Genomic DNA, 16023 nt, shown 5'->3' with positions numbered 1-16023 from the left:
GGAGTAATCACCTGGAAAACAACGGAACGATAGTGGAAGAGGAGCCTTGGAGCCGCGGACAGACAGTGGACTCGACTCTCACACATCCCAACGGGTGAGAAGTGCAGTGGAGGCTCAAGAGGGTGGGCTGGGTGCCCACAGGCACTGGCACCAGAGGGACATTGAAACGGCCATTTAGCTTCCCCTGAGAAGAACTGGGTCTGAATCATAAACAGGGACCCCTAAACTACAGCAGCTAAAACCAAGAAAATACAGACAAAATGCAACCCCAAAAAGCTTAGGGGCGCTCTCTGCCAGAGACAGGTGGCTGGGGATGCAAAGAGACATTTAAAGGGCCATGCAAAAGTTGCAGTGGCAGCCACCCTCCTTGATCTCTGGGTAGAGGCAGCAGCAGAGTGGGCTGGTGCCTGGGAAAAGACTGGTGAGGAAAACTTTGTGAAGAGAACTGACACGGTGGAGGCCAGGTGATAATGCACCTCCTACTCTGCAGCTACCATCTCGCTCAGGCATAAGGGAATCAATTAACTTGCCTTTTGTGCGCTCCGCACACAGCTTGTGCGCGTGTGAGCTGCGGGGCTGAGTGCAGACTGGCTGGGAGAGCCTTGAGGAGAGACTGGAGATGGAGGTGTTGGGGAAAAGAATGGGAGGAGGAACCAGGGAGACCTGACTCCCTCCCCACTCCATAGTCTCCATTGTGGGCTAGAAAGGTGCGCCCCCAAAGAGGCAGAAGAGGGGCGCGCAGGAACCAGACTGCCTGCGATTGAAACGCAGGAAGCACAGGTGGTGGATCCTTGGCCGAAGGGGTCACAGAACTGCCCAGAGACCCCTGAGGAGAGACTAGAAACAGAGGCATTGGGGAAAGAATGGGAGGAGGAACCGGGGAGTCCCGACTCCTTCTCCTTGCTATAGTCTCCACTGCGCGGGAAGAGGCCACACCCCCAAAGAGCCAAAAGCTGAAGAGCACACATAGACATCCAAAAAACACCCAGTGCAGGCGCGCACACTTGCGCCGAGTGACCGGCGAGGGTTGGTGAGCCTGTGTGTGGACCCACGCAGGCTGGTGAACGCTTGCACCAGCCGGCAAGGTCTCCCACAGATTGGCACCAATAAGGCCTGTGACGGAGTGCACAGAGTGGCAAGGGCAGGCGTAAAGTGACCCGCCCACCAGCGATTGCGGAGGGACCCACAAAATTAGTAGAGCTGCGAGAGTCCCTGGAGGAGAGACCGGAGACAGGATTAACCAGAGAGTCCTGGAGCTGACTTCCTCCCATTTCCGTAGTCCCCATTTGGCGAGGGCAAGCAATGCACCCAAAGAGCCAAAAGCGGGGAAAACACACAATAGAAGACCCTAAACTGACCAGTGCCATGGAGCTCGCTGGCCAGGGGGGCAAGATGAGTATGCGAGGTCATGAATAAGCCCCCTGGTCTGGGGCAAGCACATGCGAGCCCAGGTAGGTGGGGGATCCTGCTGTGCTTGGAGCACGCTCAAGGAGCCCGCGTGAGAGTGCAGAGAGATCCCAAAAAATAGCCCAGCCCTGATGGAAGGGGTCACAGAGCTGCCCCAAACAGGAGTCTAACACAGAGAGTAGACTCCTGGAAGGCTCAAACAAACAACCCAAGGTCATATAGGGTCAACAACTGACAACATCAGAGGCAGGCCCAGAAAGAAAAGTAAAGTACAAAAATACTTAAGACTCTCACAAAATGGGAAGAAAAAGAAGTTCCCCCCCCAAAATGAGTGGAAAAGGGGACTCCCCACAGAGAGAGCTAAATGAAATAGAGGCAAGGGACCTATCAGATACTGAATTCAAAACAATGGTTCTAAGGAAGCTCAATGAGTTCAGCCAGCTCAAATATAACTATGAGAAACTGCAGAGAAACTATCAGGATCTTACAGCAAACTATATCAGCCTGGAAAAGGACATAGAAACTATCAAGAAGACACAAGAGGATATGAAGAATACCATTTCTGAATTGAAGAACACAGTAGAAGGAATCCAAAGGAGGCTGGATGAAGCTGAGGATCGAATCAGTGAGATGGAGGATAAGGTAGAAAAAAGCTTCCAGAAAGAACAAGAAATGGAAAAAAGACTCAAAAAGAATGAAGAGGCATTTAAGGAAATGCAGGACAACCTGAAACGCAATAATATCCATATAATAGGGATCCCAGAAGGAGAAGAAGAGGAGCAAGGGATAGAGAACCTCCTGGAAAAAGTAATGATGGAAAATTTCCCTAATTTGAGGAGAGAAAGGCTCTCATGGATCCAGGAGGCACAGAGGACCCCACTCAAAAGGGACTCAAAGAGGTCCACTCCAAGACACATCATCATTAAAATGGCAAATGTCAAAGACAAAGAAAGAATCCTCAAGGCAGCAAGGGAGAAGGAGAAAGTAATATACAAGGGGCCCCTGATACGCCTAGGAGCTGACTTCTCAACAGAAACACTACAAGCCAGAAGGGAATGGCAACAAATATTCCAAGTCATGAAAAGCAAGGGCCTACAGCCAAGGCTGCTCTACCCAGCTAGGCTCTCAATTAAAATAGAAGGGGAAATAGGGAGTTTCCCAGACAAGAGAAGGCTAAAAGAATACATCTCTACCAAACCAGCACTCCAAGATATGCTAAGGGGACTGGTTTAAGCAGATGAAGGAAAAGAATGAGAGAGAGAGGAACACAGGTACAAAGAGAAAAGATGAGTAAGTTTCTATCAGTAATATCTCTCAATGGGAATGGACTAAATGCCCCAATCAAAAGACACAGGGTAGCTGAATGGATAAGAAACATGACCCACACATATGCTGCCTCCAAGAGACCCACCTCAGAGCAAGAGACCTACACAGATTGAAAGTAAAGGGATGGAAAAAAATATTCCAAGCAAATGGGCATGAGAAAAAGGCCGGGGTTGCCATACTTGTATCAGACAAAGTAGATTTCAAAACAAAGGCCATAAAGAGAGATCCAGAGGGGCACTTTATAATACTTAAAGGAAGAATCTATCAAGAAGACATCAACATTGTAAACTTATATGCTCCCAATGTAGGAGCCCCTAAGTTTATAAGGAAATTGTTGGATGACTTCAAAAATGATATAGACAGCAACACACTGAGAGTAGGGGATTTCAACACACCACTGTCAAAAATGGACAGATCTTCCAAATAAAACATTAATAAACATATTGTGGCGCTGAATGACACACTGAATCAAAGAGACTTAACTGACATATATAGAACCTTACATGCCAAAGAAGAAAAATACACATATACATTTTTTCAAATGCTCATGGCAGTTTTTCAAAGATAGACCACATGATAGGACACAAAGCAAGCCTCAGCAAATTCAGGAAAATTGAAATAATACCAAACTTTTTCTCAGACCACAAGGCCTTGAAACTCGAAATCAAACTCAAAGAGAAACTTCAAAAACTTGGAAACTCATGGAGACTGAACAGTACACTATTAAACAATGAATGGGTCAATAATGAGATAAGAGAAGAAATCAAAAAATTTCTGGAAACAAATGAAAATGAACAGACAACTGTCCAAAACCTATGGGACACAGCAAAGGCGGTCCTGAGAGGGAAGTTCATAGCAATACAGGCTTACCTTAAAAAGATAGAAACATTTCAATAAAAGACCTAACACTACAACTTCAAGAACTGGAGAAACAACAACAAATAAATCCCAGAGCAAGTAGAAGGAAGGAAATAGTCAAGATTAGAGCAGAACTGAATGACATAGAGACAAAAAGAACAATTCAGAGGATCAACCAATCCAGAAGCTGGTTCTTTGAAAAGATTCATAAAGTGGACAAACCTTTAAGCAGACTCATCAAGAAAAAAAGGGAGAGGACCCAAATTAATAATATCAGAAATGAAAGAGGAGAAATAACAACTGATACCACAGAAATACAAATGATTATCAGAAACTATTATGAACAATTATATGCCAAGAAATTTGAAAATCTTGATGAAATGGACAAATTTTTAGAAAAGTATAATCTTCCAACACTGAAGGAGGAAGAAACAGAAAGCTTGAACAGACCGATAACAGCTGGGGAAATTGAAGCTGTAATCAAGAAACTCCCAGCACACAAAAGCCCAGGGCCAGACGGTTTCACAGGAGAATTTTACAAAACATTTAAGGAAGAGCTAACCCTTGTCCTTCTCAGACTATTCCAAAAAATCCAAGAGGAGAGAAGACTCCCAGGCTCTTTCTATGAGGCCAGCATCACCCTGATCCCAAAACCAGATAAAGACCCTACAAAGAAAGAAAACTGCAGGCCAATTTCGCTGATGAACACAGATGCTAAAATCCTCAAGAAAATATTGGCAAACCGCATCCAGCAATACATTCAAAAGATTATCCATCACGATCAAGTGGGTTCATCCCAGGGATGCAGGGATGGTTCAATATACGCAAATCAGTAAACGTGATACATCACATAAATCAAAGAAAAGACAAAAACCACATGATCATCTCGATAGATGCAGAAAAAGCATTTGACAAGGTACAGCACCCATTTATGATCAAAACACTCAGCAAAATGGGAATAAAGGGGCATTCCTCAACATAATAAAGGCCATATATGAAAAACCTACAGCCAATATCATACTCAACGGGCAAAAACTGAAAGCTTTCCCACTAAGATCGGGAACACGCCAAGGATGTCCGCTCTCACCGCTTCTTTTCAACATCGTATTGGAAGTCCTAGCCACAGAGGTCAGACAAGAGAAAGAGATAAAAAACATCCAAATAGGAAAGGAGGAAGTAAAACTATCATTGTTTGCAGATGACATGATAGTGTACATAGAGAACTCTGTAGACTCTACCAAAAAACTCCTCAACCTAATAAGTGAATTTGGCAAAACAGCAGGATACAAAGTCAACATTCATAAATCAAAGGCGTTTTTGTACACCAGCAATGCAATAGAAGAAGAAGAAATCAGGAAAAATATACCATTCGATATAGCACAAAAAAAGATAAAGTACCTAGGGATAAATTTAACCAAAGAGGTAAAAGACCTGTATGCAGAAAACTATACAACATTGAAAAAAGAAATTAAGGAAGACACAAATAAATGGAAGCATATACCGTGCACATGGATTGGAAGAATTAATATCCTTAAAATGTCCATACTACCCAAAGAAATTTATAGATTCAACGCAATCCCTATTAAGATACCAATGACGTATTTCACAGAAATAGAACAGACATTTCAAAAATTTATATGGAACCATAAACGACCTCGAATAGCCGCAGCAATTTTGAGAAAGAAACACAAAGTAGGAGGGATCACAATACCGGACATCAAACTCTACTACAAAGCCACTATACTCAAAACAATCTGGTACTGGCACAAGAACAGACCCATAGACCAGTGGAACATAATAGAAAACCCAGAAATAAGCCCAGGTCTCTATGGACATCTAATATTCGACAAAGGTGGCAGAAGCATAAAATGGGGCAATAACAGCCTCTTCAACAAATGGTGTTGGGAGAGCTGGATGGCTACATGCAAAAAATTGAAATTGGATCATCAGCTGACACCATACACAAAAATAAACTCAAGATGGATAAAACACTTAAATATAAGTCGCAACACCATCAAAGTCCTCGAGGAGAACATTGGCAGGAAACTCTCAGATATCCCACGCAGCAATTTTTTCACTGATATGTCTCCTAAAGCAAGGGACATAAAGGAAAGAAGAAACAAGTGGGACCTCATCCAAATAAGAAGCTTCTGCACGGCTAAAGAAAACATCAGCAAAATGAAAAGGGAGCCAACCATTTGGGAAAATATATTTGCTAATGATACATCAGATAGAGGTTTGATCTCCAAGATATTCAAAGAACTCACTCGACTTTACTCCAAGAAGACAAACGATCCAATCAAAAAATGGGCAAAGGACCTGGGCAGATGCTTTTCTAAGGAGGAGATACAGAGGGCCCAGAGGTATTTGAAAGGATGCTCTGCATCACTAGCCATCAGAGAAATGCAGATCAAAACCACCATGAGGTACTACCTCACACCGGTCAGAATGGCCATCATAAACAGATCCACAAACAACAGGTGCTGGCGAGGCTGTGGAGAAAAGGGAACCCTAGTCCACTGTTGGTGGGAATGCAGACTGGTGCAGCCACTATGGAAAGCAGTGTGGAATTTCCTCAGAAAGCTGAAAATGGAACTGCCGTTTGATCCAGCGATTCCCCTGCTGGGACTATACCCTGAGAACACCAAAATGCCAATACAAAAGAACCTATGCACCCCAATGTTCATAGCAGCACAATTTACAATAGTCAAGTGTTGGCAGCAACCTAAATGCCCATCAGTAGATGACTGGATCAAAATGTGATGGTACATATACACAATGGAATACTACGCAGCAGAAAGAAAAAAAGAAGTACTAAACTTTGCGACAGCGTGGATGGAACTGGAGAGCATCATGCTAAGCGAAATAAGCCAGGGGGCGAAAGACAAATACCATATGATCTCACCTATAAGCGGAACCTAACCAACAATGCAAAGAAGCAAGGAAAATATGACCAGCAACACTGAAAGGAAAAGAAATCAACAGAGACAAGAGGGAAGGGGGGGGCAGGGAAAGGGAAGGGAAGGGGAAAGTCAAGGAACATATAGCAAGGACTCATGGACAAAACCAAAGGGGAAGAGCTGAGGGAGGGAAGGTGGGAGGGGGCAAGGGAAAGAGGTGGGGGGAAGGCAGAGACAAATGTATTTAAAAAGTAAATAAATTAATTAAAAAAAAAAAAGAAAAAAAGTGTGAGGACCCAAATTAATAATATCAGAAATGAAAGAGAAAAAAAAAACTGATACCACAGAAGTACAAAGGATGATCAGAAACTATTATGAACAATTATATGCCAAAAATTTGAAAATCTTGTTGAAATGGACAACTTTTTAGAAAAGGATAGTCTTCCAACACTGAAGAAGGAAGAAACAGAAAGCTTGAACAGACCGATAACAGCTGGGGAAATTGAAGCAGTAATCAAGAAACTCCTGGCACACAAAAGCCCAGGGCCGGACGGTTTCACAGGAGAAGTTTACAAAACATTTAAGGAAGAGCTAACCCTTGTCCTTCTCAGACTATTCGAAAAAATCCAAGAGGAGGGAAGACTCCCAGACTCTTTCTATGAGGCCAGCATCACCCTGATCCCAAAACCAGATAAAGACACTACAAAGAAAGAAACTACAGGCCAATTTTGCTGATGAACATAGATGCTAAAATCCTCAAGAAAATATTGGCAAACCGCATCCAGCAATACATTCAAAAGATTATCCACCATGATCAAGTGGGATTCATCCCAGGCATGCAGGGATGGTTCAATATACGCAAATCAGTAAACGTGATACAACACATAAATAAAAGAAAAGACAAAACCCCATGATCATCTCGATGCAGAGAAAGCATTAGATTAGGTACAGCACCCAATTATGATCAAAACACTCAGCAAAATGGGAATAAATGGGGCATTCCTCAACGTAATGAAGGCCATATATGAAAAACCTATAGCCAATATCATACTCAATGGGCAAACACTGAAAGCTTTCCCACTAAGATCGGGAACACGACAAGGATGTCCGCTCTCACCACTTCTTTTCAACATCGTATTGGAAGTCCTAGCCACAGCGGTCAGAGAAAAGAAACAGATGAAAGGCATCCAAATAGGAAAGGAGGAAGTAAAGCTATCATTGTTTGCAGATGACATGATAGTGTACATAGAGAACCCTGTAGACTCTTCCAAAAAACTCCTCAACCTAGTAAGTGAATTTGGCAAAACAGCAGGATACAAAGTCAATATTCAGAAATCAAAGGCATTTTTGTACACTAGCAATGCAATAGAAGAAGAAGAAGTCAGAAAAAAATACCATTCGATATAGCAAGAAGAAAAATGAAGTACCTAGGCATAAATTTAACCAAAGAGGTAAAAGACCTGTATGCAGAAAACTATACAACATTGAAAAAAGAAATTAAGGAAGACACAAATAAATGGAAGCATATACCGTGCTCATGGATTGGAAGAATAAATATCATCAAAATGTCCATAATACCCAAAGAAATTTATAGATTCAACGCAATCCTTATTAAGATACCAACGACGTATTTCACAGACATAGGACAAACCTTTCAAAAATTTATGTGGAACCATAAACGACCCCGAATAGCTGCAGCAATTTTGAGAAAGAAACACAAAGTAGGAGAGATCACAATACCGGACATCAAACTCTACTACAAAGCCACTATACTCAAAACAATCTGGTACTGGCACAAGAACAGACCCATAGACCAGTGGAACATAATAGAAAACCCAGAAATAAGCCCAGGTCTATATAGGTATCCAATATTTGATAAAGGGGGCAGAAGCATAAAATGGCGCAATAATAGCCTCTTCAACAAATGGTGTTGGGAGAGCTGGTCGGCTACGTGCAAAATATTGAAATTGGATCATCAGCTGACACCATACACAAAAATAAACCCAAGATGGATAAAAGACTTAAATATAAGTCACAATACCATCAAAGTCCTCGAGGAGAACATTGGCAGGAAACTCTCAGATATCCCACACAGCAATTTTTCACTGATATGTCTCCTAAAGCAAGGGACATAAAGGAAAGAAGAACCAAGTGGGACCTCATCCAAATAAGAAGCTTCTGTACGGCAAAAGAAAACATCAGCACAATGAAAAGGGAGCCAACCATATGGGAACATATATTCGCTAATGATACATCAGATAGAGGTTTGATCTCTAAGATATATAAAGAACTCACTCGACTCCACTTCAAGAAGACAAATGATCCAATCCAAAAATGGGCAAAGGACCTGGGCAGACGCTTTTCCAAGGAGGAGGTACAGAGGACCCAGAGGCATTTGAAAAGATGCTCAGTATCACTAGCCATCAGAGAAATGCAGATCAAAACCACCATGAGGTATTACCTCACACCGGTCAGAATGGCCATCATAAACAGATCAACAAACAACAGGTGCTGGTGAGGCTGTGGAGAAAAGGGAACCCTAGTCCACTGTTGGTGGGCATGCAGACTGGTGCAGCCACTATGGAAAGCAGTGTGAAATTTCCTGAAAAAGCTGAAAATGGAACTGCCTTTTGATCCAGTGATTCCCCTGCTGGGACTATACCCTGAGAACACCAAAATGCCAATACAAAAGAACCTATGCACCCCAATGTTCATAGCAGCACAATTCACAATAGCCAAATGTTGGAAGCAACCTAAATGCCCATCAGTAGATGACTGGATCAAAATGTGATGGTACATATACACAATGGAATACTACGCAACAGAAAGAAAGAACTACTAAACTTCGCGACAGCATGGATGGAACTGGAGAGCATTATGTTAAGCGAAATAAGCCAGGGGGCGAAAGACAAATACCATATGATCTCACCTATAAGCAGAACCTAACCAACAATACAAAGCTGCAAGGAAAATAAGACCAGCAACACTGAAAGGAAAAGAAATCAACAGAGACAAGAGGGCAGGAGGGAGAGGGGGTGGGGAAAAGGAAAGGGGAAAGTCATGGAACATATAGCAAGGACTCATGGACAAAACCAAGGGGAAAGAGCTGAGGGAGGGAAGGAGGAAGGGGGCAAGGGAAAGTGGTGGGAGGTAGGCAGAGACAAATGTATTTGAAAAAATAAATTAAAATAAAATACAAAAAAATAAAAAAGTAAAAAATAAATGCTCCTTAATTTGTATGAAAATAAAATAAAATAAAATAAAATCTTAGTTTAAATTTTTTTTATTGTATTTTTCCCATTAACATTTATCTCCCTTATACCCCCTCCCTCCCATCTCCCGCAATCACCACACTGTTGTCCATGGCCATGAGTCCTTTCTCCTTTTTGCTCCAGCCTCCACCCCTTCACCCCGCCCCCTCCAGAGCTGTCAGCCTGCTTTCCATCTGAGTCTGTCTCTCATTTGCTTGTTAGCTCAGTTTGTTCATTAGATTCCACAAGCCCATTTTAAAGTAAACAATCAATATGGTAGCATAAAAACTCTAAGACTTTGTTTTCAAAGTATAATTCTAGTATTTCAATTCAGGTGTTCTGAATTTATTACAAAATAGTGATCTTTACTTCCAAATCACATTTCTTTGCAAGTGAAAACTATCAATCCTGGTCTCATTTCCAGTGGGGGTTTTTAATCAGACCTAAAGCAGAACTTCCTCATGTTCATGTCTAACGGCTTTGCAATGAGAAGACATTAATTAAATCAACCCTCTTTCCACTTACCTTCAGGAATTGCTCTAAGTATTAAGAGTGATTCATTGGTCTGCCTACTAATTTTACCAGCATTTTCTTGAAATGTGTTTGCTGTATTTTTCAGTTCTCTCAGTTCCAATGTGATGCCTATTTAAAGGGGAAAAAGTGTTCCATTTTAGCCTAAGCAAGTTTTCTTCATCACTTTGATCTACCTACAGATTGACCACTTTCTACAGAGAGCCTCCTCAATATTGAAAGTTTTTCCAGTAAGAATTTAGTATTCCTGATTATAAAAATTCTGTTTTTATCTTGCTTGATCATTTTTTTTTCTACTTTGCTTGTTGCCCTTCTTACTAATATTTCTTCTTAAATTGCATGTCCAATTTAATTAGAGCTCAGCTCAAGGTGGAGAACAGTGTTTAAATCACTCAGTCTTTATTAGACTCACTGATTTCTTATCTGCACTTAAACTGTGGCTACCTTTCTCCCCCGGTTTGTAAAACCCCAAATGTGGGCTCCTGCCTACGATTCTTCCTCCCACCTGCTTCTCTCTCTGGCCAGGGCCCCTCCTGCTTCCTGCTCCCTTCTGACGACCCAGCAGGTGCTCAATTCAGCACCCTCCTTGAATCTGATCAAAGATGTTGGATCAAAGTTTTCACTTTAGGACTTTCTGTTCATAATACACAATCACGTTAGAATCTGAACACAAGCTAACAAATAAATTATTGATAAAATCCTTCATGAACATGAGAGTTCTGCCTAAAACTTTAATTGCCAGGAAGCTCATTATTTCATGGCCTATGAAATAGCTTTAGTTGCACAAACTGAAACCATAGCCCATTGACATCGATGCTAGAGTTTGTGTTTAATGCTTTACGATTGAGAATCGTGTACTTTCTATAGGGTGAGATGACAACAAATTTTAAACTGTATGACACAGAGAAATAAAAAGGTAAGCACATATCCACACTCTTGGCTCAGACAGCTGGCGAGGGATACAGCACTAGACACAGAAGTAGTCTAAAAGGGGCATGAGCTATTTATGGACCACCATTTACTCTATAGGAAAAGACTTGATACTAGAATATATTAAGGTGAAAACACATTATATCTTATAAAACTTACATGTTTCTCTTACACAGCAGATTCCTGCTGCCATTTTATTGTGTATATGCCATTATGTTATTGGATAGCTCTTACATATGCCAACTAATTGCTTACTGAAACTCTTAGGAAAAATTAAACTGGACTGGCATTTTTTGAAAAACTGATAAATTAATTATAATTTAATTCAATAATTATATAATGAGGACCTACTATGAATCTAACATATTTGCCCTGTAAAACAGGCAAAAGAAGTATCAAACCTAATACAACCCTTCAAGAAACTAAAACAGTAAGAGACAAATAGAAGAGCACAGGCCATCAAAGATAAGCTGACAAACACTATGAAAAACTGTAAAAGCTCAGGAGATAGAGCAGAGTGGAGGGTCTGGTTATTAAGGAAGGCTTAATGAGTCTATGGAAGATTAGAGGGAACTGCACATTAAAATAAGAGGTATCACTAAAGTAATATTTTAAATTATGTAAAGTTTATATGATAGCAAGTTGGAATATTATTGTGACAAAGAAATGTCAAGCTTCAAATTGCTCTAGGAAAGGCAGTACGCTCAGAGATGTGTTCTTATCAACACAGTCCGAGCTAGACACTGACCTTGATTCTTTCTGCTCAGGCTCTTGCCTTCTTTTAGAAATTTGGAACTGTGCTGGAGAGCTGCTTTCCCATCAGACACCAGGGATTCAGAGGACTAGAAAACAGGACAATTTAAATACGGTGACTGGTGGGCAGGGGGGAATCCTGCTGGGAATGGAAAGGCAACTCCATCAGAATAGCCTCCCGTCTCGTTCCAAACAAGGAAGTCAACTAGACAACAGGTAGGAAGAGTTTAAATTTTGCTAGTTTATGCCTAATATATGTCCTAATTTATGAGTGAGGAGAAAGAACACAAGCTGCTTTTAACTATATAAAACCAACCACTAAATAAAGACCTTCACCACAAGCAAGAAAAATGAGTCAAAAATTGGCAGTTACAAAATCGTCACAGGAATATAAAGTACAGCATAGTGAATATAGTCAACAATATTTAAGAAATATGTTTCGTGCCAGGTGGGTACTAGATTTATTGGAGGGGTCATTTTGTTATAGGGGTCTAACCACTATACTGAACACCTGAAACTAATATAATAATGTGAACTGTAATTTTAAAAAATTAAGAAATGTCTCAAGTAGAAATGTCTTAAGTAGTATTATCATTTTTGGAATAAGAAATGATGAGATTGTTTCCCTCATCCTTATATCACTCTTCCCTAGTATTTATGAAGAAGTATTTATGACCTTATGCAATTAAAACATATCACATGATGACAGAACCCATCAACAGATCCCACCATAAAAGGACGTTGACAAGTATAAATTTAAGCCACTGAGTCTTTGCTCAAGAACATTAAGGAACAATCTCCCACAGTGCCTAGAAAAGGAAGGTACACACCAGAACCCACAGGGCCCTTCTTACCAGGCTTGCCTCAGTCACAGTCCTGAGAGCATCTTTTGCCAATTTTTCTGATTCTTCAATCAGGCTCTGAATGTTGGAGTGGATGTGGGTTGCACTGGTTGCATTCAGGGACACAAGTCTAACATTTCCAAGACCACTATGAAATCAGCATATTAGAGGTATATGATAAACTAAAATTGGACTTGCCCACTATTCTTAAAAGTCTCCTAGTTTCCTTCCCCCTAAAACAGTATCATCAACAAGGAATAACAACATATGGATTCTCCTTTGACAAAAGCAATCTTAAAAAGCAGTAACCATATTGTCACAATAACACTAAAAACTGCTGTTTAATTTTTAGCCAGAGAAGAGAGGATGGCTGTTTCCCATCTTTTTAACCATTCATCAGTTTCTTCCAGCTGCCCTCAACATATTTTCATCTCTATCCAAACCCCCTGCATGTGTCTGCGGAGTCACTGTGCATTTGCATTCATTGTAATCTCTCCAGCAAAGCAATTTCTAATTTTGAAAAAGCTTTCCTGAGCACATATAAGGATGCTGCATCTTATTCCTCAAATGGTATACAGCAATTTGATGAAATTCACTAGAGGTTTTGGAGGAGCATCAGATGCTATTTCAGTCATCTGAACTTCACTCTCATGGGTGGGCGAATCACTTATGAACTTGCCAACTGGTAATGGTGCAATTTCATCCAGCCACTCTATCTTGAATATACAATCTGACTATTGACACATCTTTGCTTGCTGTGTAACTCACTTCATTTTCTTCCCAAGATAATTGAGTTGGGTGATTCCCATGCCAGACATCAACAATCATTACTTGTTACTACTTGACTGGCAAAATTTGGTAAATAAAAGATAATAATGTTATTTAACTTTGTGTATGATGCCAAATTGCTTTTACTATACATATTGAGTAATAAATGTTTTGTTCTAGCTATGTACATAGTCAAAATATTGTTTTCTCTTTTAGGAAATTATGAAAGATGATGAAAAGAGAGACACTGAGTATCTAATTCTATTTTCTATTACCAATTCCTGCAGCATCTGTAGGCAGTAATGCTCAATGCAGCACATAATTTATGCAATATCCTCTCTTACATCATTTTTAATTGCTGTCATTGTGGGATCTAATCTTTTATGGCAGCAATCCTCACTGGAATGATATTTATTTTTTCTCTTCCACAAAACATGCCCAACACAAAAGAACACACATTCCCAGTGTCCCCAGACTTTTTCCATCCATAATTTATAACAAATTTTAAGTAAATATACCAATTCATTTATAATATTGTGTAAACCACTGATAAGGCCTAAAACATTGGTTCCCTCATTTGCTGCATATTAAATCACCTGGGGATCTTCAAAAAAAAAAAGAAAGAAAGAACAAAGCCCAGACCACAACCCAGACAAATTAAGTCACAGTCTTTGAGCAGGAGTGGGAGGACTAGGGCACAAAGGCACCAGCATTTTTTAAGTTTCCGAGGTTGTTCCAGCGTGCAGACAAGTTTGGGAACTACTGGCCTAACATTATGCTTCTCATTTAAAGACACTTCTATAAGAGAGGACACATTTAAAAATATAAGATGAAATTATTTTAATACTGTGGTAGACCTTCAGGCAATAGAAAATAATTGGAGGTGGTATCTTTCAGGAGGAGAGAGTGTCCCAGCACTTCTATAGGTCCAGCGTGGGCAACCACAACCTCCATCCATGCAGAAAGCCAGGCAAAGCATAAGCTCCAAAATGGTAAGATATATAAAGAAATTAATATCCTTGTTCTGTCCACAAGCAACTCAACAAAGACCTGAGCACTTAGAGGCTTAATAAGGCCTTCATGGCTTGATATTGTAGCATTATATTTGCTTTAAGGCCTATTCAGTTTTCATTTCTCCATCATACCTTTATGTCAATGGCCAACTGTGTAATTAGGCATGGGAAGAAATCCTCCTAACCATATAAAGAAAGTGGGAATTTTCACTTTTAGGCAAAAAAGAGTGACTCAACATTGTGATCAAAATAGCCATCTTTATTCATTCTGACTCAGGGATCACAACTTCTGGAATTCCTGTAAAATGTGATCTTACCTGTCGAGAGCACCTGCTAGTCTCTGGAACTCAGCTGCATGATCCTCAGCTCTGTAGACAAGGTCAAGCACTCTTCTTTTGGACATCTGCATGACCAAATCATCCACATGCTGCCTGGTTTTGGAAGTCCATAAAAGTAGCTCATCCCGGTGATGCTCTAACTGCTATAAGAGATATCAATACTGTGAATACATATGCATTTTTAACAATGTATGTGTGTGCATATATATTAGATGTATGAAGATTATTTGAAAACTGTATTGCAGTTGTGCTGAGTTTTAACTTACTGCTAGAGCACTTTGTGCAGCCTTTGCATGTGCGGTGGCAGCATCTAGCAATCTCCTTCCTTTGGTGATTAACACTGAGGTAAAGTTTTGTTCTTCTTGAACGAGCAGCTTTTTATCCTGTAGCAAAAATCACCTTTAAGGATGTTTCATAAAGCAAGTCAGCTTCCAAACACTGGTGCCTGATGCTATGTGCTCAAGTTAGTAATCGGGGCTCATTTTTTAAGAAGCTAAAAATAGTGTTATTTACATTGGAGATTTTGGTTACTAGCTCTTACTGAGGAGAGAGCTAGTGAGACTCACACTGAATTCTTGGAGGCTGGCATTGACAATGAGCAGCAGGCGGTTGCTTTCCTGCGTCTTTGCCTCTGTTTCCTTCATGAGGTCTTCTGCTGTCTGGAGTTCACTGTTGTGTTTTGAAAGGAGACTGCTTGCTGCTTCTTTTATCACCTTCAACTTATTCTGTGGCTTCTGGTAATTTTTCTGAATTCGTGATAATAAATCTTTAGCAGACCTGGTAAATATAGATGGTCCATATAGTTAGTAAGTGAATAACAAAACTGCTATCACTGAAATGAAAGGAGGAGTAATTTATGCATATCCATACCTGATTTTATAGAGTGCAGAAAAGGGTAACAGTGGGCAGGGGAAAGCTGTCCTTTGAAAGCCCTGCTTGCAAGGTCTGCAAAGTATTCCCACTGTTCTCTAACTGATATGAGTGGTTCAATGTATGCACTGTCTGTGCAAACAATATGGTATATGCTAAACACCTGCTTTCCCTCTGTGAATGTGGAGTTGGGCGCATGCTAGGCAGAGGGAGCCTGCAAGACCAGCCACTAGTAA

General features: G+C 40.6%; 1 protein-coding gene across 1 annotated transcript in view; it reads right to left on the bottom strand.

Annotated features, from left to right (window-relative positions):
* The window catches only part of LAMA1 (laminin subunit alpha 1), a 175129-nt gene that overhangs the window by 37437 nt on the left and 121669 nt on the right, over positions 1-16023 (bottom strand). The window contains exons 37-42 of the mRNA XM_054587387.1: positions 15484-15694; positions 15184-15300; positions 14897-15060; positions 12811-12946; positions 11952-12045; positions 10268-10384 (exon numbers count right to left, since the gene is read on the bottom strand). Of these exons, the coding sequence (XP_054443362.1) occupies positions 10268-10384; positions 11952-12045; positions 12811-12946; positions 14897-15060; positions 15184-15300; positions 15484-15694 (839 nt within the window). The remainder of the gene's footprint in view (positions 1-10267; positions 10385-11951; positions 12046-12810; positions 12947-14896; positions 15061-15183; positions 15301-15483; positions 15695-16023) is intronic.

The sequence above is a fragment of the Pteronotus mesoamericanus genome, unplaced genomic scaffold (assembly GCF_021234165.1).
Source record: "Pteronotus mesoamericanus isolate MK-2021 breed Mesoamerican mustached bat unplaced genomic scaffold, CSHL_Meso_final scaffold_118, whole genome shotgun sequence".
Taxonomy (NCBI): domain Eukaryota; kingdom Metazoa; phylum Chordata; class Mammalia; order Chiroptera; family Mormoopidae; genus Pteronotus; species Pteronotus mesoamericanus.
This window is presented reverse-complemented; position numbering and strand designations above follow the sequence as displayed.